Source organism: Nothobranchius furzeri, chromosome 13, assembly GCF_043380555.1.
Source record: "Nothobranchius furzeri strain GRZ-AD chromosome 13, NfurGRZ-RIMD1, whole genome shotgun sequence".
Classification (NCBI taxonomy): Eukaryota; Metazoa; Chordata; class Actinopteri; order Cyprinodontiformes; family Nothobranchiidae; genus Nothobranchius; species Nothobranchius furzeri.
Genome location: NC_091753.1, coordinates 19,441,368 through 19,466,584, shown reverse-complemented (window position 1 = coordinate 19,466,584; position 25,217 = coordinate 19,441,368). Strand labels below are relative to the sequence as shown.

At 45.9% G+C, this 25,217-nt stretch overlaps 1 protein-coding gene across 11 annotated transcripts in view; it reads right to left on the bottom strand.

The window, feature by feature from the left end:
- Nucleotides 1-14,423: 14,423 nt before the first annotated feature.
- Nucleotides 14,424-25,217, bottom strand: part of LOC107380780 (eukaryotic translation initiation factor 4 gamma 1) — an 84,363-nt gene continuing 73,569 nt past the window's right edge. For all 11 annotated transcript variants that reach the window (XM_054742936.2, XM_070543356.1, XM_070543352.1 and 8 more), the window contains 7 exons: nt 24,317-24,442; nt 24,157-24,238; nt 23,946-24,044; nt 22,309-22,440; nt 21,993-22,074; nt 19,431-19,571; nt 14,424-14,861 (listed from right to left, as the gene is read on the bottom strand). In XM_054742936.2, the coding sequence (XP_054598911.2) occupies nt 14,680-14,861; nt 19,431-19,571; nt 21,993-22,074; nt 22,309-22,440; nt 23,946-24,044; nt 24,157-24,238; nt 24,317-24,442 (844 nt within the window). In that variant the 3' untranslated portion in view covers nt 14,424-14,679. The remainder of the gene's footprint in view (nt 14,862-19,430; nt 19,572-21,992; nt 22,075-22,308; nt 22,441-23,945; nt 24,045-24,156; nt 24,239-24,316; nt 24,443-25,217) is intronic.

Genomic DNA, 25,217 nt, shown 5'->3' with positions numbered 1-25,217 from the left:
TCCATAGGCTCCGATAACGTTGGTTACGTATTGTAACCCCAGATTCTATGAGTCTAGTCGCAGCCCTTAAGCTAGCTGCTATTGGAAGGATGATCTCCGCATCAGCCAATCATGAAGAGCTTAAATGTACGCCCACCAATAGTGGGCCCCCTCGTGGTATATAACCGCAGTGACCCCACTGCTCACCTCCAATGGCTCTTATTCCCATCATAACCAGTGGGGCCAAGTGGCTTAAGGGCTGCGACTAGACTCATAGAATCTGGGGTTACAATACGTAACCAACGTTCTATTTCGTCTAGTCTTAGCCCTTAAGCTAGCTGCTATTGGAATAAAGCGCAGCTGGATGGGTTTACGCCCCACTGGTTAACACAACCAATGGACACACCCAATCAAATCTCCTCTAGTGGGGGACGTTCAGCCTCAGACCAGGCCTAAAGACTGAGGCAGGCACGATAAGAGAGGGGCCCCCACTAAAAAACATCATCCACAAGAGGATAAAATCCATCTCAGCAAGGCCAATGAGGTGCCATAAGTATTCATTTAGCCTGCTGGGGTCCAAGCACTGAACGAGTGATGGATCCTGAAGACACATCTCGTAAATAATAACGAGTAAAGGAACAGGGTGAAGCCCATGAAGCAGCCTGACAAATGTCTTCCATTGACACACCACTGAGGAGCGCCATCGAAGAGGAAATCCCTCTGGCCGAGTGAGCCCTGAGTGCCTCAGGGGAATCCCGCCCTGATGATGTGTAAGCGAGAGAAATGGCGTCACACAGCCAGCGTGAAAGGCGCTGGGCCGACAGCGCCTGACCAAGGGAAGACTCCCTGTAGTGCACAAACAGGTTTTGTGAGCGACGAATCCCTGAAGTGCGTGACACATATCGTGCAAGCGCGCGCACCGGGCAGAGAAGGTGAGAAGCCGCCTCCTCCTCAGAATTATGGGGAGGAGGAAAAAGTCCAGCCAATGAAATTGACCTGGATTTGAAGGAAGCATTAATGCTTTTGGGCACAAAGGCTGGGTTGGGGCATAAAACAGCAGACCCGCCATCCTCCCGGATCCTGAGGCATGCGGGAGCCACTGAGAGGGCGGTTAGGTCACTCACTCTCTTAACTGATGCTAGCGCCAGCAGCAATGCAGTTTTAAGCGACAGGAACTTGAGTGAGACCTGGTCCAAGGGTTCAAATGGAGCTTCAGATAAGCCGTGCAGAACCACCGTTAGATCCCATTGGGGAAAAAGCGGGCGGGACACAGGTCTGTTCCTTCTGACACCTTTTAGAAAACGTTTTGTGAGGGGATGATTGAAAACAGATCTATCTCCAAAACCCTGATGACATGATGAGATAGCTGCAGCATATGTCTTAACAGTGCTGAATGCGAGGCCCCTGTCCATCAGTATCTGCAGAAACGATAGGACATCCGCCAGCTGGCAGGAGAGCGCTTGAACATTCCGTTCTGCGCACCAGTTCTGGAAAGCTGCCCATTTAGCAGCGTAAGAGGCAATGGTAGAGGGCGCCCGCGCACTCTGAATCGTGGCCACCACATCATGCGGCAGCCCAGAAGCCTCTAAGCGTGACCGCTCAGCGGCCAGACCCACAGCCGTTGGCCTATTTCCGGAGGATGTTTGATTATCCCATCCGCCTGGAGAAGGGCGTCCGCCCTCCACGGGAGCCTCCACGGGGAGCCGGACACTAGCGCTTGCAGGTCCGGAAACCATGACGCGGACACGCGCCTGGGAGCCACCAGAATCACCGAGAGCTGTTCCGACCGAATTCGGTCCAGGAGACGGGGAATCAGAGGGACTGGTGGAAACGCGTAAAGGAGCGTTCGAGGCCAGGGCTGGTGTGAGAAGGCGTCCGCCCCGAGCGGAGGTCCGTCCCGGGGACTCAGGGAAAACCACAGGCGACACTGAGCGTTTTCGCGAGCCGCGAACAGATCCACAGACGGTTCCCCGAACCTGATCCAGATCTGTGATATCAGTGCAGGATGTAGACGCCAGTCGGAGTCGCGGGGTCCCCCTCTCGACAGGATGTCTGCCGCTACATTCAGTACCCCCGGAATGTAGATGGCTCTGATGGACAGCAGGTGGACATGTGTCCAACACAGTAAATCTGTGGCGACACGCAACAGTGGGAGGGATCGAACTCCCCCTTGGCGATTTATGTAGGCTGCCGCTACCCGGTTGTCTGTGTGAACTTCGACATGACGGCCCTCGAGAAGGGCAGCGAAGTGTCTGATCACATTCCTCACTGTCATAAGCTCCAACACATTTATGTGCTCGTGCGTGTGGGAGGGCCAGCGATCTGCCACCGTGTGGGACAAGCACGTGCCCCCCCACCCCGACAGTGACGCATCCGTAAACACAGATACGTGTGACGCAGGACGTCCGATGGGAACCCCGCGTGAGAGGATGCAGGGGTTCCCCCAGTGAGCGAGGTCCCCGCCCACTGAAGGGGGAATCCTCAACATACGTCTCTTCTGACGTATTGGGTGTACCCGGAGGCGGACGAACCAGCGTTGCAAGCGCCTCGTGCGCAGCAAACCTAGCGGCACTACTGAATGGGCTGCGGACATCATGCCCAGGAGTTTCATGACTAACCGGGCTCTCACGATCTTGCGGGGTTGAACACGGGAGATCACCGTGGAGAGATCTGCCGCTCTTGCAGGCGACAAACGTGCTCTCATTAGGGAGGCGTCCAACTCCACCCCGAGATACACAATCGACTGGGATGGAAGGATGGAGCTCTTTTCCCAGTTTATAGAAAACCCTAGGGTTGACAGATGCTCTGTCAACCTCCTGGTTTGCTGTGACGCCTCGTCCTCGGACCGAGCGCACAGGAGAAGATCGTCCAGGTAAAATAAGACCCTCATTCCCTCTGTGCGCAGTGGCTGCAGCGCGGTCTCCAGACATTTGGAGAAAGTGCGCGGGGCTAGCGAGTAGCCGAAAGGGAGGCGATTGAACTGATATTGAACTCCCTTGAACGAAAAACGCAGAAACTTCCGGTGGTTTGGAACTACTGGTATGTGGAAGTATGCGTCTTTCAGGTCGATTGACGTGAACCAATCCCCGGGGCGCACATATTCCAGGACTTGTCTCATCGTTAACATGCGGAAATGCATTACTGCTATGGAGCAGTTGAACAGGGACAGGTCGAGAATCGGCCTCATTCCTCCCGACTTCTTCGGTACTACGAAGTAGCGGGAGTAGAAACCCGAGAGTTCTTGTCCGCGAGGGACTCGGGAAATAGCGTCTTTGGACAGAAGTTCCCGCAGCTCCAGCTCTAGCGCCTGAGACTGTACTTGCGATGTGAACGTTGTCTCCACAATCCCGTTGAAGGGAGGTGGAGTGGCCTGAAAATGAAGTGTGTGACCGCAATGAATGGTGTCCGAAATCCATTTGCTCATGATGCAAAGGCGGCGCCACTCGTGCGCGCGTTCCGACAGTGGACGCGTGTGCGCGGTCACGTGAACAACGCCCTTACCGCCGTCGCCCGTACCAGAGAACTGGGGGCGACCCATGGAGGGCTGCGCTCGAAAGGGCAAGTGCGAAACAGCTGGAACAGGCTGGTCCACACCGCGGAGCGTGGAGTCCGAGAGTGAAGGACGAGTGGGAGCCGGGCCTGTGCACGGGGGCGACAGAGTGCTAGCGGATGGAGCCGCGCACTGTGCCGCCGCGCGTGGTCGAGACAGCGACATGACATCCCGCCCCACCCAACGGCGTGGGGAGAGCGGGACGAGTTGGGCCTGGCCGGATGCTGGGGCCAGAGCGCAAATGGAGCGCACCCTTACGGCTGGCCGTGTATTATGACTACCTGCAGGAACATGTGTGCGTGCAGCAGTGCTTGGTGTGGGGAACATGTGTGAAAACTCGGCAGAGGATTCTGCGGAGGACTGTAGGATTGTGCTCTTTGAGTGACGTTTTTTGGGTTTTATTTCAAAACCAACAACATCAGAACAATCAGTAACACACACATTCCCCCCAAAGAGTCACTTCCGTGGCTGCTTTCGGCGAGGCTCCTGCACCTGGGACTGCCAAGACGGCGTCTGCTGGCCCCGCCGGAACCGTTGTCCGCCATCTCGCTGGTCCCGCTGATGTGGAGCCGAAGCGGGAGGCCGGCTCCGTGGAGCGGGCGGTGCAGCTGGACGTCTGAAGCTTCCGCGCCGTTCGTCCCATCCTCTGGCTGAACGGCCGGAGTGCGAGGCTGACCGAGGGTGGACCAGGTCTCGCACCGTAGCCGATAGTTCGGCCGTCTTCTGAGCCCTCTCAATGACGCCCCTAAGATGGGGACCAAACAGAACATCGGTGGTGATGGGGCCATCCAGCATCTCCCTTTGCAGATGTTCCGGAATGGAGGGCAGGGCCTTCAGCCAGATCGCTCGCTGGATGAGGGTCTGCCAGGCAGCGATGCGAGCAGAACCGGTGAGCACAGCAGCACACAGATTGAGGATGGCATCAGCAGTCTTAGTTATGACGGCTTTCGACTCCTCGGGAGCTTCCAGCTCCTCCATCATCTTGGAGACGCCGAAGGCAAGAAGGGCGATGTTATTCCCTGCAGCGCCGGTCTGAAAGGCACACTGATGTGCGCGGTCGGTGAGCCGCGTCAGCAGCTGGTCATGTTTTGAAGCGGGAACAGCTCGCGGGCCAGCGAGGTGGTTCTTGGCGCCGAACAGCGAGGCCAAATCCGGCTCTAGTGGAGGAACGGACGGCCAGCCTTGGTCAGAAAACCCCTCGACCTTGGTGATGGGCGCATAAGTGGAGACTGGTGCCTTGAGCTTGGCAGGCTCGGAGAAGCCGGCAGACCAGCAGCTCATAGCAGCGGGGAAGCGCGGCCAGACAGGGTCTGGACAGCGTGTCTGAGTTGCCCCGAAAATTCCCGCCAAATCATCCGCTTCAGGCAGGGCCGGTTCTGGCACAGCTAGCCCCTTGCGGGCTGCTGACGCAGAAATGATGGCGGGCAGCTCCTGGAGCAGTGCTCTTACTGCTGGCAGGGAGGAGCGAGAAGCCACTGGGGCAGAAGGACCCGCTGAGCGAAGCTCGTCGACCTCCGTTATGTCTAGGAGGGACGCCGCCTCATCGTAGTTTTCGCTGTCAGTGACGTCATCCAGCCGGTTGAAGCCAGCCGGCTCCTGACCGGCGTCGAAGAAAACCAAAGCCTTGTCCAGCGGGTAGGAGTCAGCCACCGGAAATTCTTCGTCGGCGGCGGGAGTGAAGTACTCGACCCGGCGAATCTTCTCCGCCACGGGCAGAGCGGCACAGAACGGGCACGAGGCCTGCGGGATCAAGGCCAGGCCAGCGTGGTGAGCCCCGAGACAGACCTCACACTTAGCGTGCAGGTCGCCGCTGGAAATGGAGCCCGTCTGGCAGGTCGGGCAGGGTCTGGTGTCGCTGGACATGGCTGGTAAGTCGTCTTCGGATAATTTGCTCTTTTGAAATAATATTTGCTCTTTAATAAAGCTCTCAAGCTTGGCATGAAGAGAAAAAGGAGGTGAGCAGTGGGGTCACTGCGGTTATATACCACGAGGGGGCCCACTATTGGTGGGCGTACATTTAAGCTCTTCATGATTGGCTGATGCGGAGATCATCCTTCCAATAGCAGCTAGCTTAAGGGCTAAGACTAGACGAAATAGAACAGGAGTACTCACCCCGGCTCATGACAAGGAGCCTTAATGTGTACAAGGTTCCCCTTGAGTAATATTGAATGTAGATGCTGAACCAATCTGGTATAAAGACTGCTGATAGAGGATAAACAAGTAAATAAGAGAAAAATTAATACAACTAGCAAACCAACATAAAAACAGCAACCAGCAGCTGCACCTGTGAAGAAACATTTCGAAGAGTCATCAAGAAATGTGGGATGAACAACTATAAACATGTAAACCATGAACCACAAACATCATGAACAACAAACATCAACAAGCATGTGTTCGTGCGTGTGCTGGGATGAGAAGTGTTAGACCGGATCAGGTGCACTCTGGAACGGCCACAAGCACCAGAAAACCTTGCTACAGAGAACTCAGCAAGGCTGACACAGGTCATGGGCCACAGGACACAGGAATCACACAGCATTTCCACCTGAAACAGAATCATTAAAATTAGAATCAAATACAACAGTTGTTCAGTATGACATCAAATGGATTTTTAAAGAAGGCAATTGGACTTCTTTGGTTTCATGAACACACTGGTACACCAGATCACTGTGTGTGTATGTGTGAGTGAATGTGCTTGCGTGCATGCATGTGTGTGTCTGTGTGTGTGTAAAAGCCATGTCTAGTGTTTATTTATAAAGCATATGTTGTTGGATTTTATCCAGAATCGAGACTTTGAAAATATATAGTTTAATTACAGTTTGATTTATTTGACATCTGTATAATGCTTATTATTTTGTTTTTCCCCCTAAATACCTAACGTTTGAGTTTAACATGAATATTAGTCATTCATCCCAATATATAAAGTTACACATTTTAAATTTTAATAGGGGAAGACTGCAGGAGGGAGCGGTAAAATCATAGACTGTACATACTTGCTACCCGCCGGCTGTGATCACAAGCGACAACATATTAGTTCCCGCTGCTTCTTCGGTAAAAAGCGCCAACAAAAAAAAAGAAACTTGGGATCTTGTCGGCGTGGCGGTGGGATTTAAGGGAAACGCTGTATGCCCTATAGACTTCTCACCGAGCTGCAGTATTTCTCCGGTCAGATCTGTCTCTGAGAGCTCCACGAGCGGTCAGCCCACGCAGAAACTAGCCGCCGCACCGGTCAGGCTGCCTGGCCTGACCGCTGGGGATTACCGGATGGAAGAATGGACACAGGTGTCACTCCAAGCCTGCTGGAGATTTTAAGGGTTCAGATGAAAACACCCTACCACTCAGGCTGCTTACACATCGATATTAAGTTGTCGCTGTTGCGCTCACGCCCTAATACAGTATTAGATGCGGTTAAAGTCAGACATGAAAAACTCCACGAGCGGTCAGACCGCGCAGCAGCTAGGCGCAGCAAGTAGGCGCCGGATCGGTCAGGCTGCCCGGCCTGACCGCTGGGGATTGCCGGATGGAAGAATGGACACAGAAGTCTCCCTCTTAGCGCTCCGTCATATTTCAACCCATTTTGATCTTTTACCATATTACCCATCTAAATATGCCCTATTAATTATTTTACCGTATTTTACATTTAAATTTCATGGTTAAACAGTACATGCTACATGTTAAACTGATAGTTAGCTAGCTACTTCGGTAAACTCAACTAGTTTAAAGGCAGCAGTGATATAAAATACGAATATAGATTTTAACTTACCGAAAAAAATGAAGTGGAGACTCCTTGGACGCTCTATTAGTGCAATTAATACCACAGCAAGTCATTTTGTCCAACAATTGCACCAATATTATCCAAAACAGAATTCACAAGCACAGAGACTCAAAATCCCGACACAGTATCCAGGAGAGACCGAGGCTGTACTGAGGCCTTTCCACGGAGCTAGCTCTGTGGTCACGTGGGTCTGAGGCGGCGGTCACGTGTGTCGGATGCTCATTAATTATACAGAATTTTAGGCTTTCAATACACTTAAACAGAAGAGTGAGAAAAAAATTCACCCCCCTCAGAGTTGTCATGAGTATAAACTCGATAATTTAGACAAAAAACATGTTTTGGTACCAGGCTGTAAACATGTTTATTTCTGCTGTGAAATCGGCATTTTTAACATGGGAGTCAATGAGGATTTGCTCGCTTCTGGCAGCAGCCCCCAGCGGATGAGGGTGGAACTGCAATTTTTCTTACTTCCGGGTTGGGACCATTTTTAGAGAGGCATTGTGGGGGCTTGGTTTGAACAGGGCGCGCTGCGGCGTTCGGGGCTCGACACACGTCATGGTGGAGGCGGAGCTAATAATCGACTGTGTTCACGTGCTCATGCGCGACATGTCCTTTGTTACGTCATAGAACGCCATATTAGGACAATTAACTGCAGCATATAAGGGATAATTGGACCCAAACACAAGTCATTCAGTTCAGATCAGCACACTGAGAAGCTGTCTGGATTGTATCTGCGTCGTGCCACTTCTGTCAATACTATTGGAGATTGAAAAGGGGGAAAAAATCAGGATTTGGTTGTAAAATGTTTGAACTTGAAAAAAAATTAATTTCTTAAGCGTCTTTTTTACAGAACCAAAACCAAAAACATTGGCTATGTGTACGAAGGCTTGAAAGAAATAATCTACATAGAGAAAACGAGGATTTAAGTGGGCAATTGCATCTTGCTTCTAAGCAAAGGACCCGGTTTCGCCTGGTCAATGAATACGTAAGTCAGACATGCCAAGAAGAGTTGCAAGATTGTGACAAAGAATTATCAGAAAACTTGTACAGGCACTGCCCCACAAATGGCCGAAGATGAAAATACAAGCGTTACAGATGATGTGTCATATTCTGTAAAACGAGACACTCAAGAACCTCATTTTTTTCCAAGTTCACAAATTTTGGTAATTATAACGTTGGGCCAGGTAGTAGATACATAACACGGTAGCTAGTTAGCCGTTACTCTTACCTGTGAGCAGACGTGGGGCCGTCCACACGGTTTATCAGACACCGCTCGCGTTGCTTTGGGAATCAATGGAACACAGTTCCTCGGGGAAATCTCTCTGGGGATCGACTGTCTGACTTACAGACGCCGTGGGCGCGATGCTATTCATCTTCTTGACTTTGTCGGACCTCCTCACACAGTAAAGTTTGCTATGATGTGTAATTGGACAAAATATGGACCTACTCTTGAGTTGGCAGCCGCTGTCCTACTGAGGCGCATGCCTTTCATAAACATAGATGATCCCATTTTCAGACAGGTCAGCTCTGTCGTATTTTGTTGCAACTGAAATGCAGGAATCATCGACCTTTATGGTCTTGTTCTCATAAATCACAAATGTGTAAAAGTGTTCCAAAGATGAAGTCAAGACCTTGTGACAAATGACAGAAGACAGGGTGTATGTCTCTGTCCCACTTTCCTGGGGAATGTTGAGGGTTGCATCCAGACGAACTGATACGTTGTCTCCTGGGTTTCTGGGCAGATATAAAGCAATCACGTCTGGGGAATTAAAGTACACACGGTCTGTTGTTTCACCTCCACAGTCTCTGCACCATTTTGCGTCCTGTCCATCTAAAGACATATGGTGCAGGAGAGACGTGGTGGAGTCGTTTACTTCTGGCAGTGATAGGAAACAAATGCTGCTCTTGGTGGAGTGGTCGATTGAATCCCACCCACAGTCGCTACACTGGCTCACATTAGTCACCTCCAGACGTGACTGGATCCCACATTCTTCTAGCCAGTCCATGACCGGTTCGAAAAAATCCACGATGTCGTTCTGCTGTCCCAGGCGTAACGATGGGATTTTCTGGCTTAACTTCTTCAGAACTGGATGTATTTCACTTGGGGAGAAAGACTTTCCCGGGTTTTTCACAGCTTTGAGGAATACATTCGAAAACGGTGTTTGTGGAAGTCTGGCGCGGGTTTTTAAAGTGTTTCTGACAGATTTAAGGTTTATAATCGACTGGACTGTAGAATTCATCCAGCAGTTATTAAACAAGTTTGAGAAATAGCAGAAGTGTTTTTTAAATATTTCTCCTGATGGTTGGGCAAAATTACTGAAACCGCCGACAGATTTTGTTGAGAAATTGCTACATACAGATTTTCTGGGTTTTGGCAGACCTGTCTCTTTCCTAGGAATACTTACTCTAGGAGGCTGTTGGTTTTGTTTGAAGATCACGGTTTTCTGCTTCGTGGCATCTGGCTGTACACAAGCAGCTAAAGTTGGCTTAGACACGGCTTTTTCAAAGAAACTGGAGTCCGTTTGAGTTGAGACTTCTTTTGAAAACGTTTGGGTTGAAACTGTTCTGGTATCTGTCTGTGAAAGAGACTTTTGTAACAGAATAATAAGTTTTTCTTGCATGTCCAGCTTATCCAGCAGAGCTCTAATTAATTCACTTCGAGTAGAAACAGGTGGAGCTGCTGTTTTACAGAATTTGATTTTGGATTTTCCATTTGCATTCTGTTTCTTGTTTGTGGTCTTTTTTGAGTGTGCGGTGAAAAAGTTAACACATTTCGCAAACATGGATCTAAGTGACGGCATGTTTGCTTTATGTGTTCTTAAAAGTGGGTGAAATGTAATCTCTTCTGCGAGCTAAGACGTGACGTCTGACTGGAAGCTAGGAGGTGTGACCTATGTGTCTCCTACTAGTATCAAAGGAATAATGATGACATCATCGGTCATGTGACATAAAGGGTCTGGATGTTGTTGTTGTTTTAGTTGCCATTAACTACTACTGCATGAAATTTGCATAATAACCAATTAAATATGCGCATAATTAATTAATTAATTAATTAGATGCCAGGCCCTCTATAGAGGCATTTTTACATGTGCATGAACAATATCATTATTTAGACACAGATTGCTTTAATACCAAGTTTTTAATACCAAAGCTTTTTTAAATTGTCATTTATGAATTGTCTTTTGAATCATCATCTTTAAATTGTTAGTAATAAATTCTTCACTTTTTAAACCTGACTCTTCTTTGAATAAAACACAGAGTGGTGCATTTGGTCACTGAACGAGCAAAGATCTCTTTAGATCTTCTGAATTAATAAATAAACTTTTGCTATTAATTTAAATCTCTTAAATTAAATATTAATCTTTTGATTAAATATAGACCAAGCCAGTTGGTGTAGTAACTTCTATCGATTATATAAATATCCATGGATGTATTCCCGACATTTTATTTAAAGTCTGTTGATCCAGTTGGTTTAATGTTTAATGTCATCACTGACCTATCCCCAGCAGTCAACGGGCAAGTAGGCGGGGTACACCCAGGACAGAGAGCCAGACCACTGCAGGGCAACACCGAGACACACAGGACAATCATGCATACACACACTCACACCTATGGACATTTTTAGACAGACCAGTCATGTTTTTGGACTGTGGGAGGAAGCCGGAGTAACCGGAGAGAACCCACACATGCAGACCCAACTGAAATGTTTACATTTAAAATTCCAACAGAAGCAGGAGTTGTAACTCTGAGGCTTGCAGGTAAGTGTGGTTCTCTATAGTGAAAAAGTGAGCTATTTAGTGGCTTTGACTGAAGTCAAGCATCTCTGTTCAACAACCGACACAGAACGGAATTACAACTGGCTTTCTGAATCAGCACTCACGGGGGTTTGAGGCGCCCTCTGGTGGTCAAACGCTGCCAACACATGCCAGTTTCGTACTCAAAAGGAGAGCTTGTAATAAGAATTGGCCTGGGGGCACTTACTGTTGGCTACAAAAGAAATAAATAATAACCCATGCAGAAAATGCAAGAAAATTAAAACTGTACAGAGCTAAATCAGTAAAATACAGTAGGTCACCAATTAGATAAATAATCAAGGTACAAAAGACCATTACCATAGTTTTAGGTGTTTAATAGAATGCTCCCCTTTATGCTTGTAATTCATTGTTTCTCTTTGACATAAAGCTTTTTGCGTGGCAGGCTCCTATGTCTAAATATTTTCAAATTTTGTGAATGTCAACAAATTTGCAAATACCTGTCAGTTTCTGGTGGATTTGGAGTGCTCTGCATGTGAGACAGTTGCATAAACAAAGCAGGAAATGAGCTAAAAAACCAGTTTCAAGCCAAATCCGAGAATTAAATTCTGGTTAAATAAACTGCTGTTACTGGTGTCCAGCAGCAGCAGCGATTAACCGTAGTTCAACTACATCATGTTTGATGCACTCACTGTAGAAAATGATGAAACTACACTTCTCAGTGAAACTCAGCTAATGTTGTTCTTGGTCAAAGTTACAAGGAGCCCCTTCAGAGGACTTCTGTTTAACTGTTGTGTGTTTTTAGCAGCGTGTGTGAAAACCCAGGTGGCTGGAGAGAGCCCTAGCTGATGGTGTCCTGCTCCCCAACTCGGTGATCAGGTGCTGGAAGAAGGAAGAGCAAAGCTCCAGCAGCTGGAACATAATTACTCCGTCATGGCCTACTACAGGAAGTTCAAATCACTCAATGAGCAGCAGGAAATCAAGTGAACTCTGGTCAAATGCTGCTGATGCGAGCATGCGTTTTCCAGCTGTACATCGTCAGGGGGACCAACGTATCTTTTATTTTACCAGCCCACAAGAGCGGTCACAAGCGACGTGGTTCTCTAAGTGAGGATTGTTGGAACCTGGGAGACCGAGGACTCCCATTTATCACGTCACAGCAGAATCTCTTCTCCCCCAGCGTAGCAGCCACTTCCCACAGGGCCAGTTTTGGTTCTCTTCTCCGTGTCTGGTTTGATGAGCAGGTGTAATCCACCACGTTTTCACAAAACCTAAAAGATATTTTGCTGCCTGTTGAAAATAAATGCTTTTTGGCATCAAATGTGTTTTTAAAATTCAGACATCAGGTGTTAAATCAATGGTACATCAAACGGGATCTGAGAGTAACCGTTTCCCCCTCACACTCTGGACTGGGCGTAACCTAGGCTGAGTGTTGGGGGTCACACCGGTACCACTGTCCCCAGACAGACGTCCAATAAAAACTATTTACTCTGATTTTTGCACTTTGCCAAAAGTCCCATCAGCTGGAGAAAGAAATCCACCAAACCCAGCGCTTACTTTGGCACAACACCGGGTCATCAAGCCAAAGCAGGACAGCTTTCCCAATGTGAGATGGAATGTCACCAACAGTATCGACATCACAGAACCAATCCAAGCTGCAGGATCCGAATGCACGTATAAACCTTGGAGTTGTAAAAGGAGCTCGAAACCAAAAAATCTGCATGAGTGACAAAATCATTTACTACCAAGTCACCTTTGTGCTTTCAGCTCCTCGAGTTGAACTTTTACCACTCTGCAGAAACCCTGTTCTACGTTTTTGGGGTGTCTTCTTTAAGATTAAAAATCTCACCAAGAGGTAAAGACATTAAAGGTGCATTATGTAGAAAGTAAGTAAAAATGACACCCTGTGTTAAATGTGGTTGCTGCAACCACTTCAAACAACTCTGGAGCTTTGTGCCAGCAGTCGTCAGATTACAAATGTCGGCGCTGCAGCGTCAACTCTCAAGAGACACGGCAACGCCACCGATGGTTAACAGCAGTTACTTTCCTCATTTCTTTATTTTAAAAGGAGAAAAACTGATGATCCATCAGCCAGCTGGATATGAAATATCTTTCAGTATAACCTTCCTTCCAAAAAACAAACAAACAGACTAAATTAGATTTAACACCTGATTTCACTCAGCAGGTGATTAACAGGTTGAGCTGCTGCACAGGGGACTCAACCACTGAATTGTGTGTTTGGAGCAGAGAAACAACTAAAATGTGCTGGATACCGGCCCTCCAGGACTGGAATTAAATACCCCTGCATTAGACTAGATTCTTACATGGTGCACCTTTAATTTCTAACTAAAGAATCAAGTCTAAAAGAAAGACGAGCAGAGGGAAGTGTGCTGTGAAGGGTGGGGTCACTCGGTGCTTTAATACGCGGTCTGTTAGGATGCCTTGTGCAGCAATAATTAGAGAAACAACTCTAGCACACAAGCTTCTTCAAACCAGCCCAGGCTGCGACTGAGACGGGCCTGAAGCCCAGGGCAACCCCGCAAAAAGGCACAAGCTTTCATCTGCAATTAGAGCCATTTTCATCTTTAATTAAATATCTTTTTAATAAAGTAAAGCAAAAACTATTTACAATTTCTTAATTAAATTGTAATTAATGGGTTGGATAATTACAAGCACCTTCTGCCAGATGAGAGAAAAATATAAATACAGGAAAAACGGTTGCTTTGCTTCAAAGGGGGAGGGGTGACATTAGCATCTCTTTTACGGGGGGGGAATCTTATTTATTTACACAACTCTCCTGAAATGCATTTCCACTCGTGGAAGCAAGAAGGCCTTAGAATTTAAATGGTTATACTTTTTCCTCAAAGTCTTTTCTTGTTAACGTTGCTTTACTCGTTTCACAGATGATGCTGAATCTTGCTCTGGAGGCGAGTGCAGCAGCGAGAGCGCTCCCTTTCTCTGGGTTTTGTGTTTGAAGCGCAGGGAACAGGCAAAATGGAAACATGAGGGTGGAGTAAAGGGTGGGCTTGGAGGTTCAAGTGTTCATCACCCCGTCCTGAACCGTCGCTCCCGTCTGAAAGGCTCTCTCCACTCTTCTTTGTAGTTTTGTTATTTTATTAGAAAACACACGATCCAGCCAGCCAGCCAGCGCCGAGGAACAGGAACTACTCATCTACACAGGCGCGGCGCATAGATCACACGCACGTGGCCGTGGCCGCGGCCTGCCCACGCGCGAAATGATGTCATCAAAAATAGAGATGTGAACAGCCTTTAGGTTTGTTCTTATATCTGCAAAGCCTCTTCAATAGTGTCGCTGTGATGAGAAGCCATTTGCAAATAAGCTTTGAAAAACGACACTGAAGGAAACATGATCTCTTACAGCTTGTAATAATTTGTAGATTTTTCTTTCATATAATCTATCCCATGTTGTATCTTCTCATTAAAAAAAGACATTCTGTTGCTAGGGTAAATACAAGAACCCCCCTCCCCCCCAAAAAAAGATAGAATGTTCAATCCATAATACAATCTCTCCCGTTTGAAGATTTTCTCTCTTCTCTTCTTATGCAGAAGGTTTCTGCCAACTCAGACTCTTGAGGTCCGGTCCGGTCCGAGCGTCCCAGCTGCTCCTAGCTGTTGTCAGATTCGTCCTCGGCCTCGCGGAGCCACGTGAAGAAGGCGGTGACGGACTTGAGGGCCACGCCCTTGCCCTGCTGCTCAGCAGGGTCTTTGCTAGACTCCCATTCATAGAAGGCCTCCTCTTTGATCACGTCCTCGTCGTAAAGCGTGTCAAAGAACATCCGCAGCAAATCTGGATGGAAAAACCACAGATAATGAACATCATCACAGAACAACACCTACGCTCTACAAGCTAAAATCTGTTATTATACACTTCCTGATCCAAAACTCATCAATGCAGGACCGTTTAAAAAGAACATACCCGTGGTGTTCCACAGGGTTCAGTATTAGGACCCCCAAGTTCCTTAAAGAGCAAGTCACCCCCCCCCCACCAGAATCCACCTTCATTTCCTACTTGAAAAGCGTGTCAAAAGGAGGGATTGCCTAGCAGACCACAATGTAGAGCAGCTTTAAGCTGGAGGACGCTACACTGCAGAATATGTTATATTTAAACAAGATGCACTAAAATGGAGCAGCTGAGTGTGAAGCAGCTGGGATGAGAATCAGCTCCTCTAAATCCCAAGTGGAGGAGTTTAAGAATCTCAGGGTCTTGTTCACGAGTGAGGGAAAGATGGATCGCAAGATTGACAGGTGGATTGGTGCTGCATCTGCAGTGATGCGGGCGTTGTACCAATCCGCCGTGGTGAAGAGAGAGAACCGGTTCCAACTGTTGGTTTTTCCCAGAATCGTTCAAAATTCTTTATTTCGATTCCTAGAATGCCGACCGGAAGAGGAATTCACGGCCAATCTCTGTGAAAAATAAACGTGATCTGCAAATTGTGATCAACGCTTTTCAGAGCTGATCACACCAGCTGTGTGTGCAGCACCGAGTCCCCCCCATATAAACAAACGCGTCTGCCGAACTTTTACTCCGTAGTGTAAACTTTAACTCCTGCAACGTAGAGGAAACTTGTTAAATACGTCAACACAGTGGATTTAATAGAAGCTTTAAAGAACAAACTCTGGACGGTGTGAGGTGAGTTTGTCTCAGTGCAGAAATAACAACACACACGGAGCGTCAGCAGTCAGACGCGTGAGCATCAGAAGGCTCAACAATAACCTGTAGAATAATTAAAGTCATCATGTTAGAGCATCTTCTCTGTGGTGGACCACACCAGCTTCTGCCACAATAAATAATTATATTAATAACAAATAACTTTTTTTATTTCCTTTTTTAACTATTTCTGTTGAGTTTTAAAGGCCCTAATGTGTGAAATCCATTGAAATCATGATAAAAATGTGACTCTTCAGCAACATGCAGTTCAGAGACAGTATTACAGCTACGGTGGCTCACTCATGAGTTTGACTGTATAGACCCTTTTACTACCTACGTCAACAAAAGTTGCGAGCGCAGCCTGGCAACGAGAGCGAAGGCTTCCTCATTCACACTCGATACTAAAACAGCGTTTTAAACCCTTTGTTTTGAAGTTCTGAGCACATAAAAATGTCGGGTTGTTGCGTGTATGGATGCCAGAATCGCTTCTCTTCAAGCAGTGGACTGAAACTTTACAGAATTCCGAAGGGAGCACATCCATTTCAACAAAATCGGAGGCGTCTGTGGCTGCAGGCCATCAAAAGGGTTGATGAAAACTGGACTGAAAACACGATCCGAAATGCTCGAGTTTGTAGCGCCCATTTTATATCAGGTAAGGTAATTATGTACTAAGATTACACCAGAAAGCTGGTTAACGTGTGTTCTATTAAATAAAGAAAGTTGCGTTTGCTTTTAGGCAGTCTATTTATTTACAGGCGAGGTGTCACTGGACTCCTCGAGTGAGTGCTGTATATAAACTCCCACGGATTACCAGCAAAAGGAGTCATACAACCAAAGTCTAACGTTTGAGAAGAAGCCCTCTGAGTCGGAGTGTCTCTGTAACACGTGGAGAACTACATCGCCTTTAGTAAAGTGTTGTGGAGATAAAGTAAACAACGCTGGTTTAGCCACTAGCTAGCGGACGAGCGTGTTTGGCGAGAAGGCAGGCGAGACCGGATCGGGAGTTCTGGTACTGAGAAAAGATGAATGAAGATGAATGAGGTGAGTTTGGGAGTCAGAGACACTAATCGGAGGCTGGCGTCCAGATAATAGCGGGTGGGGGTCTGAACATATGCAGCTTCCTTGTGTTGGACATGATGATGAACTGACTAGTTTTATGTGTCTTTTGATTTAATTGTTATTTATTCAAACGAACAAGTACAGCAACAGTGTAGCTATTCTTCTCCATTTCTTAGTTGAATTACCAGAGTCCATGCTTCAAGGGCGCACTGCTGCCCTCTGCTGGTTCTTTCAGGTTACAGTCATAGTCCAAACGCGTAACGTGGAGCTCGTATGTCCCTAAACAGCTACTGTATTTTAAGATGGCGGATGACCATGGAGCCTCGCCCACAGTTTATGTATATAAAAATGTAAAATTTCAAGTCGGGAGGAATATTTAGAGTTGATGTTGGTGAGAAATATTAGTGAAAAAGTTTGTGAACTGGAAACGCAAGATTTGATAGTAAACAGGTAAAAATATCACACACTGGGGCTTAAATGTTTAAAATCTGTTAGATTGTTACCGACAGCAGCTACGTTTAAGTTTAACTTCCTGTTCTGACTGAACGCTGCTGCAGCATGGAGGTGTAGTTCTCAGTCATCCTGGACATGATCATCCTGAGAGCTTTAGCTGAAAACAGCTGGACGTTTCTGGATGTGTTGGAGACATTTAGCCTCTCATCCCAGAGGCTTCTTCCAGACGTTGGTTGTGGTCAGAAACAAACACACTGGTTGTGCTGAAAGTCTTTTTCTTTTTTGTCTAAATGAAGGTGATGTTGTTCATAGAGTTAAAATTCATGTTGAAGATTATTTCATCCAGTAGGACCTGTGGTTAGCTGGCTCATGTAAAACATGTCATGTCCTGAAAGAATCGGAATCGGGAATAGATAGGAACCAGAATCGAAACAAGGAATTGGAATCTGAATCATTCAAAATCAAATGATGCCCAACCTTAATGGTGACCGAAAGAATGAGATCACGAATACAAGCGGCCGAAATTAGTTTTTTCTGCAGGGGGGCTGAGCTCCACCCAGAGATAGGGTGAGAAGCTTGGTCATCCGGTGGGGGCTGGGAGTAGACCCGCTGCTCCTCCACATCGAAAGGAGCCACTTGAGGTAGCTCAGACATAGTTAGGATGCCTCCCTGGTGAGGATTTCTGGGCACGTCCAACTGGGAGGAGACAAAGGAAGACCCGCTGGAGGGACTACGTCTCACGACAGGACAGGGAACGGAAGGAAATTTATTTTCCTCCCTTTTAGTCCTAGATGCTATGGGGAAAATGAACGCCAATATGGCGTGATGATGTCATCAATACGTAAATCAGCACGTGAGGTCATCTGGCGACATCTAGCGACTTTTGGGGGGAACTTCAGCTACTTTCAGTCAAAAACAGTTGGCAACACTGGCTGGCTCAAGTGGCTGGGGAGAGGGAAGTCTGGGCCTTTCTGCTTAGGCCGCTGCCCCATCGACCCAACCCCAGATAAACGGCTGAAAATGGCCGCTCGCATCTACAACACTATCAGACACTAACTTACAGAGTTTATCAGCAAAGGAAAGTTGATTTTGGGAGGGGCTTGCTCTTTAAAATATCTTTGATTTTGATGCATATAAAATAAATAGTTAAAACTGTTGAAAAAGATCAGCCATTGGGAGTTACCGTAAAGAGCGTAAAACTAAATTTGAGCTGACTTAAAGATTTAAGGCCTAAATGGTTTTCCCATGAAAAATCTGTTTTAATGTGTGTTTTATTATAAACCGCAAACAGACTAATGAGGAGCATTTGAATACGTGTTAAAACTTGGTGACATTAATGTAAAACCATGGGCTGCATGGTGGCGCAGCTGTTAGCACTGCTGCCTCGCAGGTTCAAAACTCGGCTGTGGCCTTTCTGCGGGGAGTTGTGTGTTCTCCCCATGCATGCCTGGGTTTCCTCCGGAGACTCCGGTTTCCCCCACAGATCACAACACGCCCGATAGGTTATAAATTGTAAGTTGCTTTGGATAAAAACGTCTGCCAAATAAATAAACATAAAACAAACAGATCTGCTGTTAAACCTGTCTGCTACAAGTGCTTTACACATCAATGGCTGTGTGTTCACTTATTCTGAGGTTATTGAAGCCATAGACCGACTAATTTGTGTTGCATCAAAATGTCATGACTTCAGCGTTGTCCTATGAAAAGATTATTACATTTTAAATCAAAAGTGAGGGACGTGCTAAATTCTAGATGTGTTTGAGCCAAATGAGGGTTTTTCTAATCATTTAAAATGCAAAAGAACATTTAAATGAGCTAAAACTGTGAGCTACCACTAAAACTCACTGATGTGTGCAGACAGGGAGTTCTTTAGGGTTCTTTTGTTTGTATGTTTCTTTTTCTGACTTGTAGATTTATTTGTATGGCTTGATGCCTTTTGTGTGGGGTGGGCGTGAAAAGGCTTTGGCTTTTTCTTTTCTACAACACAAACCTGAAAAAACAGTAATAAACTGAATTGGACCTTGGTTCCCACGGCTCCTTGAGGATTAAAAAATGTTTTCTGAATCTCTCTTTCTCAATTGTTTGGGTTTGTGTTGGAAAAGTTTTATTCTAATATATGAATCACATGATTTTCTAAAACCATTTAGCAGAAATCACAAAGAGATTTGTGTTCAGAAACAGGAAGCGGATCCTTACTGGCAGGTTGCTCCATCTGCACCATCAGAGCCTGCAGGGCGTAGAGAGCCTGCAGCTCCTTCTGCTCATCCTTCAGGTATCTCTGCAGCAGTTTGGCCCTCTGCTTGATCTGCTCACCATCCACCTTGTACGGGTTCTCACCTGCAGAAAAATCAAAAACAGCAGAGGCTGAATTATTATTGGACCCAGCAAACCTACCTACCACACCTAACAAACCTCTGAATGATCGACAGGTAAACGCACCCCCCTCCCCATTAGGACACAGGGCGCTCCAGGATCTGACTACATGAGTGCAAATGGATACGCTGCTTTACCGATATGGCAAGCCAGTGTATTAAATAACAAATAACACGATGAAAACTAATCAACTTATTGAAATCTTCCATTCATTTGAGACAAAATGACTAAAAATGATGCATTTGAAACAACGCAGCTGGAAACGTTTACAAACTTTTGGATATACCGTATTTTCAGGACTATAAGCCGCTACTTTTTTCCCACGCTTTGAACCATGCCGTAGAGCCCTGCACGGGCCTAAAATCTGAGCCCGTGTCCGGCCCGGCCCGAGGGGATGGAGCCCCAGCCCGACCCGGTCCGAAAAGGTTTTCAGGATTCTCTGGCCCGACCCGAGCCCGACTTTTTTTTCAACGTTTCATAATGTTTTAGCGTGACAGAATGCTCTGCATTCTAATTATCTGTGAGAAGCGTTCTGCAGTAAAAATAAAAAAAAAAAGAAAGAAAGAAAGAAAAACAGCATTAATGCAGCTTTTTTTCTAACAGAGAATATTTTGCGAGCGGCAGATGAAATTTACGAAAGCTATATTAATTGGATGCGTTTGTAAATGTAATCTGCTCTGAAAATGCGTTCTTGTGCAATTAGAAAAAAGCAGCATTCTAATTTTCTAACTGCAGAGCGCATTTTCAGAGCGGCAGATTAAATAAACGCCCCCAATTAATACAGCGTTTGTAAATTTAATCTGCCGCTCTGAAAATGCGCTCTCCAGTTAGAAAAAACCAGCAATGAATGCTGTATTTTCTTTTAAACTGCAGAGCGAATTTATTCACAGAAAAACAGAATGCTGCAGTTTTGATGAGAATAAACGGTTTGGGACATCAAAGTGGACATAAAACGGCATATTAGAATAGGGGCACATGTTTCAGTCAGCAGTTTGAGAATTTGTTTATACACCACACACACCTTAACTGAGCTAACGGTGCGTGAGAAGCAGGCAGGTGCTGCTGCGTTTAAGTGTTTCAGTTGTTTTTAATGAATTCGATTAAAAGTAAAAGCGCCCGGCCCGTGTCCGAGGTAATTACACAGTCGTTAGCCCGAAGCCCTAGGCCCTTGGCCGGGCCGACCCACGGGCCTAGGGCTTCAGTGCGGCTTATAATGAGGTGCGGCTTTACTGAAGATTTTCCTTCACCTGCCACTAGGGGGCGCTTTAGCAGAAAGTGAAACAAGTGGAAGTCAAAAGTGGAAATCGAAGTACGTAAGTGCTCATTTTAATTTAGCACATGCAAGCAGCCGGCATGACAAAGAATTTTTTCTAATCCATACCCCCTCATCATGGTAACTACACGTATGAGTTCATATGTTGCCGCATTTAAGTTGAAGGCCATCGATCTGGCAGTAAAGGAGGGAAACGGTGCTGCCACACGTAAGCTTGGCATGAATGAATCCATGGTTCGGCGCTGGAGACGGCAGCAGGAAGAACTCATTCAAGCCCGCTTCACCCGGGGATGATGACAGCAACACGGACAGCGACACTGACATTGCCACAGAAAAGGTATGTGACGACGCTCTTCTGAGGCTGTTCAACTCCGACACTGAAGAAGAGGACTTTAATGGCTTTAGTGCGCAAGAGGAAGATGAGAGCGAATGACTTCTTCTGATAGGCAAGTGTGTTTTATTTACTAACCAGACATGTTTTGTGTGCAGTTTTTATTTTCTAATCATCCAGGGCTTTTTAATGCTGTGTCAGCGCTGTTATTTTCTTCTAAACACGCAAATTACTGGTAATAACGTGTCAGTGCTGTTTTTATGTTATAACCATCCAGAAGTATGAATGCTATCAGTACTGTTTTCTTTTCTAAACTTGCAGGCACGTTCACCCGTGTTTAACTTTTATTTTGTTGAATTAAAACAACAACAAAAAACCTCCGTGTAGCGTCTTTCTGTCTAATTATCTTATGTTATGGCCGTACATGCGCCGTGCGCCGGAGACCCGCATGTGGCTGCTGCGCCGCGGCTTGTATTCGAGTGCGGCGTGTGTGTAGAAAACCTTTTTTGTTGCTGGTGCGGCTCATATTGAGGTGCGCTCTATAGTCCGGAAATTACGGTATTCAGATTTTTAAGTTGTTTTACAATAAAATTTTAGTGAGTTTAACATAAAATTTCTGGACGTTTCTTCTTTAAAAAAGATTGTTATGGATGAAAAACATCTAAAATGTTGATTCTGGATCAAAGATCTGGAAAAGTTAATTTTCATTTGGACTTAAAGTAAATAAACTCTGCACGTCTGGTCTTGCGACCATGCAGTTGCATGGAGACGGTCCACTCACAGATGATTGCAGACTGGCAGATGCAGGTCATTAGTGCTCTGATGAACGTGTTAGAAGAAGCCTGCTGCTCATTCAGGTTGGCCTGCAGAGAAAATCGCAGAAACATGAATAAAACCAGGATTCAATAGTTTAAATAAAACAGCGGATCCATCAGGAACAACTACTTCCGCTGTGTGACCTTTTTCATAAATACAATCCAAAGTGTGAGCTGGAAATGTCCTCGCTACAGATCGGAGAAGATAAATTCGTTCTGATGCAAAAAAAAAAAGCAGTCCATTTCTCTGCAGCACAGCCACAGACGGGTGGTCCTACAAACCTCGACCCAGTCAAAGATCCTCTGGTTGTCAGCTTTGTCCTGGATCAGCCTGTCCAGCTGTCTGCTCAGCTCAGAGGAGCTCAGCTCCTTCCTGCTCCCCTCGGACTCGTCACCCAGAGTGAACTCAACATTCTGCAGATGGAGAGGAGAACCACGAAGGGTTAGGGTTGCTTAACCCATCTCAATAATGTCCTCCTTTTTATCACATGGTAGAAAAACCAACTGGTGGGGGATTTAAAGGCTCAGTGTGTTCTTATGTCAGAGTATTGTGATGATGCTCCAGCCAGATGTTTCCACCTTTAGCTGTAAGAAACTTTTAACCTTATTTCACTTTCTGCTCAGTCGTAACAAAAATATTTACCTGCTGTCAGTTTAAACACAAAAAACACCATCATTTAAAGACAGTACTAAATATAGGAATTATGTTGGGCGCTATTTTAGGGATGGGTACCTTTGACATTTGAATCGATCCAGTACTAATCCCCGGTACCTAGGAATCGATACCGGTACTTAATGGTACCAGTTTTCGATACTTTTGAGTGTTTATCATTTTAATTCTCTTTTATAATTAAATATATATTTTTCTCAATATATAACCATATTTGATAAATATCACGATAAATAACATTCAACTGTTTGTAATTTAACATCGTCCTTGTAGTTTTATAAGCTGATAATTAAACTGAGGCAAACATCTTTACTGTGAACTAAATTTACTGTGTATCTTTATTCCTTTTGCCGTCTGTGTTCATTTGATTTTTCCTACTGGGAAGTTAGAATTTCCGAGGAGAAAGCGAACGCACCATTAGCTGATAACAACGGTAGCAACGGAAGCTAACATATCAAGCTAACGTTATCTTAAACAGTTTATGTAGCTGCTGGAGCAGATTAAAACGATGATGCCTCACACTTAGATCGTTGTCGCTGGTTTCATCTTCATCCAATCACCCGTCGCATTTAGTAAAGTGAAGCCAAACTTTAGAGCGTGTTCATGTTCTTCTAATCGGAATTTCGGAGTTCCGAGGAGAAAGCGAACGCACCATTAGTGAAACGGAAGCTAACAAATCAAGCTAACGTTATCTTAAACATTTTATTTACCTACCGGAGCAGATTAAGATGAGGATGTCTCACTTAGATCGTTGTCGCTGGTTTCATCATCACCCAGTTACCCATCACATTTAGTAAAGTGGACCCAAGCTTTAGCGTGCGTTCTTTCTACCATGCTGCTCTGTTTACAACTGGCTCGCAGCGACCAATGACATAACGCTCTCGCGCATGCGCAGCTGTCTAGGCAAGTTCTCGTTGTGAAGGACGGGTACCGAAACGAGGCACCGTTTCAAATGAAGTGAATCGGTGCTCGGTCGGTACTATGGAATTCGGTCGGTACCTTAAAAAGTACCGAATTCGGTACCCATCCCTAATTAGTATGTATCTAAAATATTCTATTTAATGAAAACGTCCAAAGTATCCTGGATGAGTGGAAAAACAGTTTAAGAAACATCTGGCAGAAAAGCTAACCAGACTGTACGACTGAAGGAGGTTATGACTGACATTGTAAAAGATCATTTTCTTCATTCTGCTTCGTTTCCACTCTAATTAATAGTAATCATGTAACAGTGATCCCTTTTCTCTCTCACCTTTTCTGTCACAAACTTGTTGACATCAACGTCCTCGGGAAGGAAGTCCGTCCACCGAAGGCCCGCCTCCCTCCACATAGTGCCGGCCTTTTTATGGCTCTGATGGGAGGAACAAGAACAGGTGATGGACCACCATGGAAACACATACTGAGGCTAACCCTGACGTTTGTCGTTTTAAACTTTCACACATGTGGTACAATGAGAAACTCACCATCTCCTTGCAAAGTAAAGTGAGAATGTGGACCAGCAGGACTCCAGCTTTGCCCAGAGGAATCAAAGGCTTTGAAATCTCCCTGAAGGCCAAACACAGCAAAAGATGTTCAGGACCAAACTAAAACCATTCGAGCAACGGCAGCGCTGGTGGAGCTCACCTGAAAAGTTCTCCCATTGGGATGCCTCCCTCATGCAGCATGGGAGTGAGCAGCTCTGCCAGGTAGAGGAAGATGTGGGGGATGTCTATTGCCATGTCCTCAGCCACCTCCAGAATCTCCTGAAACCTGGAAACACACACAGAACACAACCATAACCCGTTTTTCTATAATCACGATGCCATCGTGTTTTAGTGTGCATTTCATTCCTATTTAATGTTTACGTTGATATCTTTTAGGAGTTCGGTGAGCCAACTCTTCCCCTCGTGATGAAGATTGAAGCGTGTCTGGATCAGAATTAGCTTAACACTCCTCACAGATATAAATATGCTACATATGATACCACAAAGCTAAATGTTCACATTAGGCAAAAAAGTTCTTAAAAGTCTTTAAATCATCGTGAACAACACATCACACACTAAACCATTTAGGACCTAGCACTCTGAAGCCAACGCAGGAAAATTAAAGCTTCTTTCCAGAGTATTTCTCTTATCCGATGGCACCATCTAGTGGCTGACAAGCGTATCACACAAAACCGCTGTTCCTCAGTTTTTTTAAGATGGCGACTTCACGTTTCGTGTTTATAAATGTGCTTCTGTAGCCGACAAACAGCTAAAACACGTTGTTTTACGAGTATTATACTCATGTCATGTTGTGTTTTCATATATTTGTATTTTAGAGACTTTCTTGTCCGTGAAAAGTTCATCAGCTCTGAGTCAGCCGAGGTATTCCTTAAATGTGAAGCGTCTAAGCGGTAGTCTAACGCTATTGGTTAGTTCTGGTCGGCGCTCAGTTTCCTATTGCACGAAGCTCTGCGGGGCAGGGGGCGTGCTTAGCAAAAAATAAATAAAGACATATTGCTTATATTATATCACAGTACATGATAAGATAATCACTTTTACGG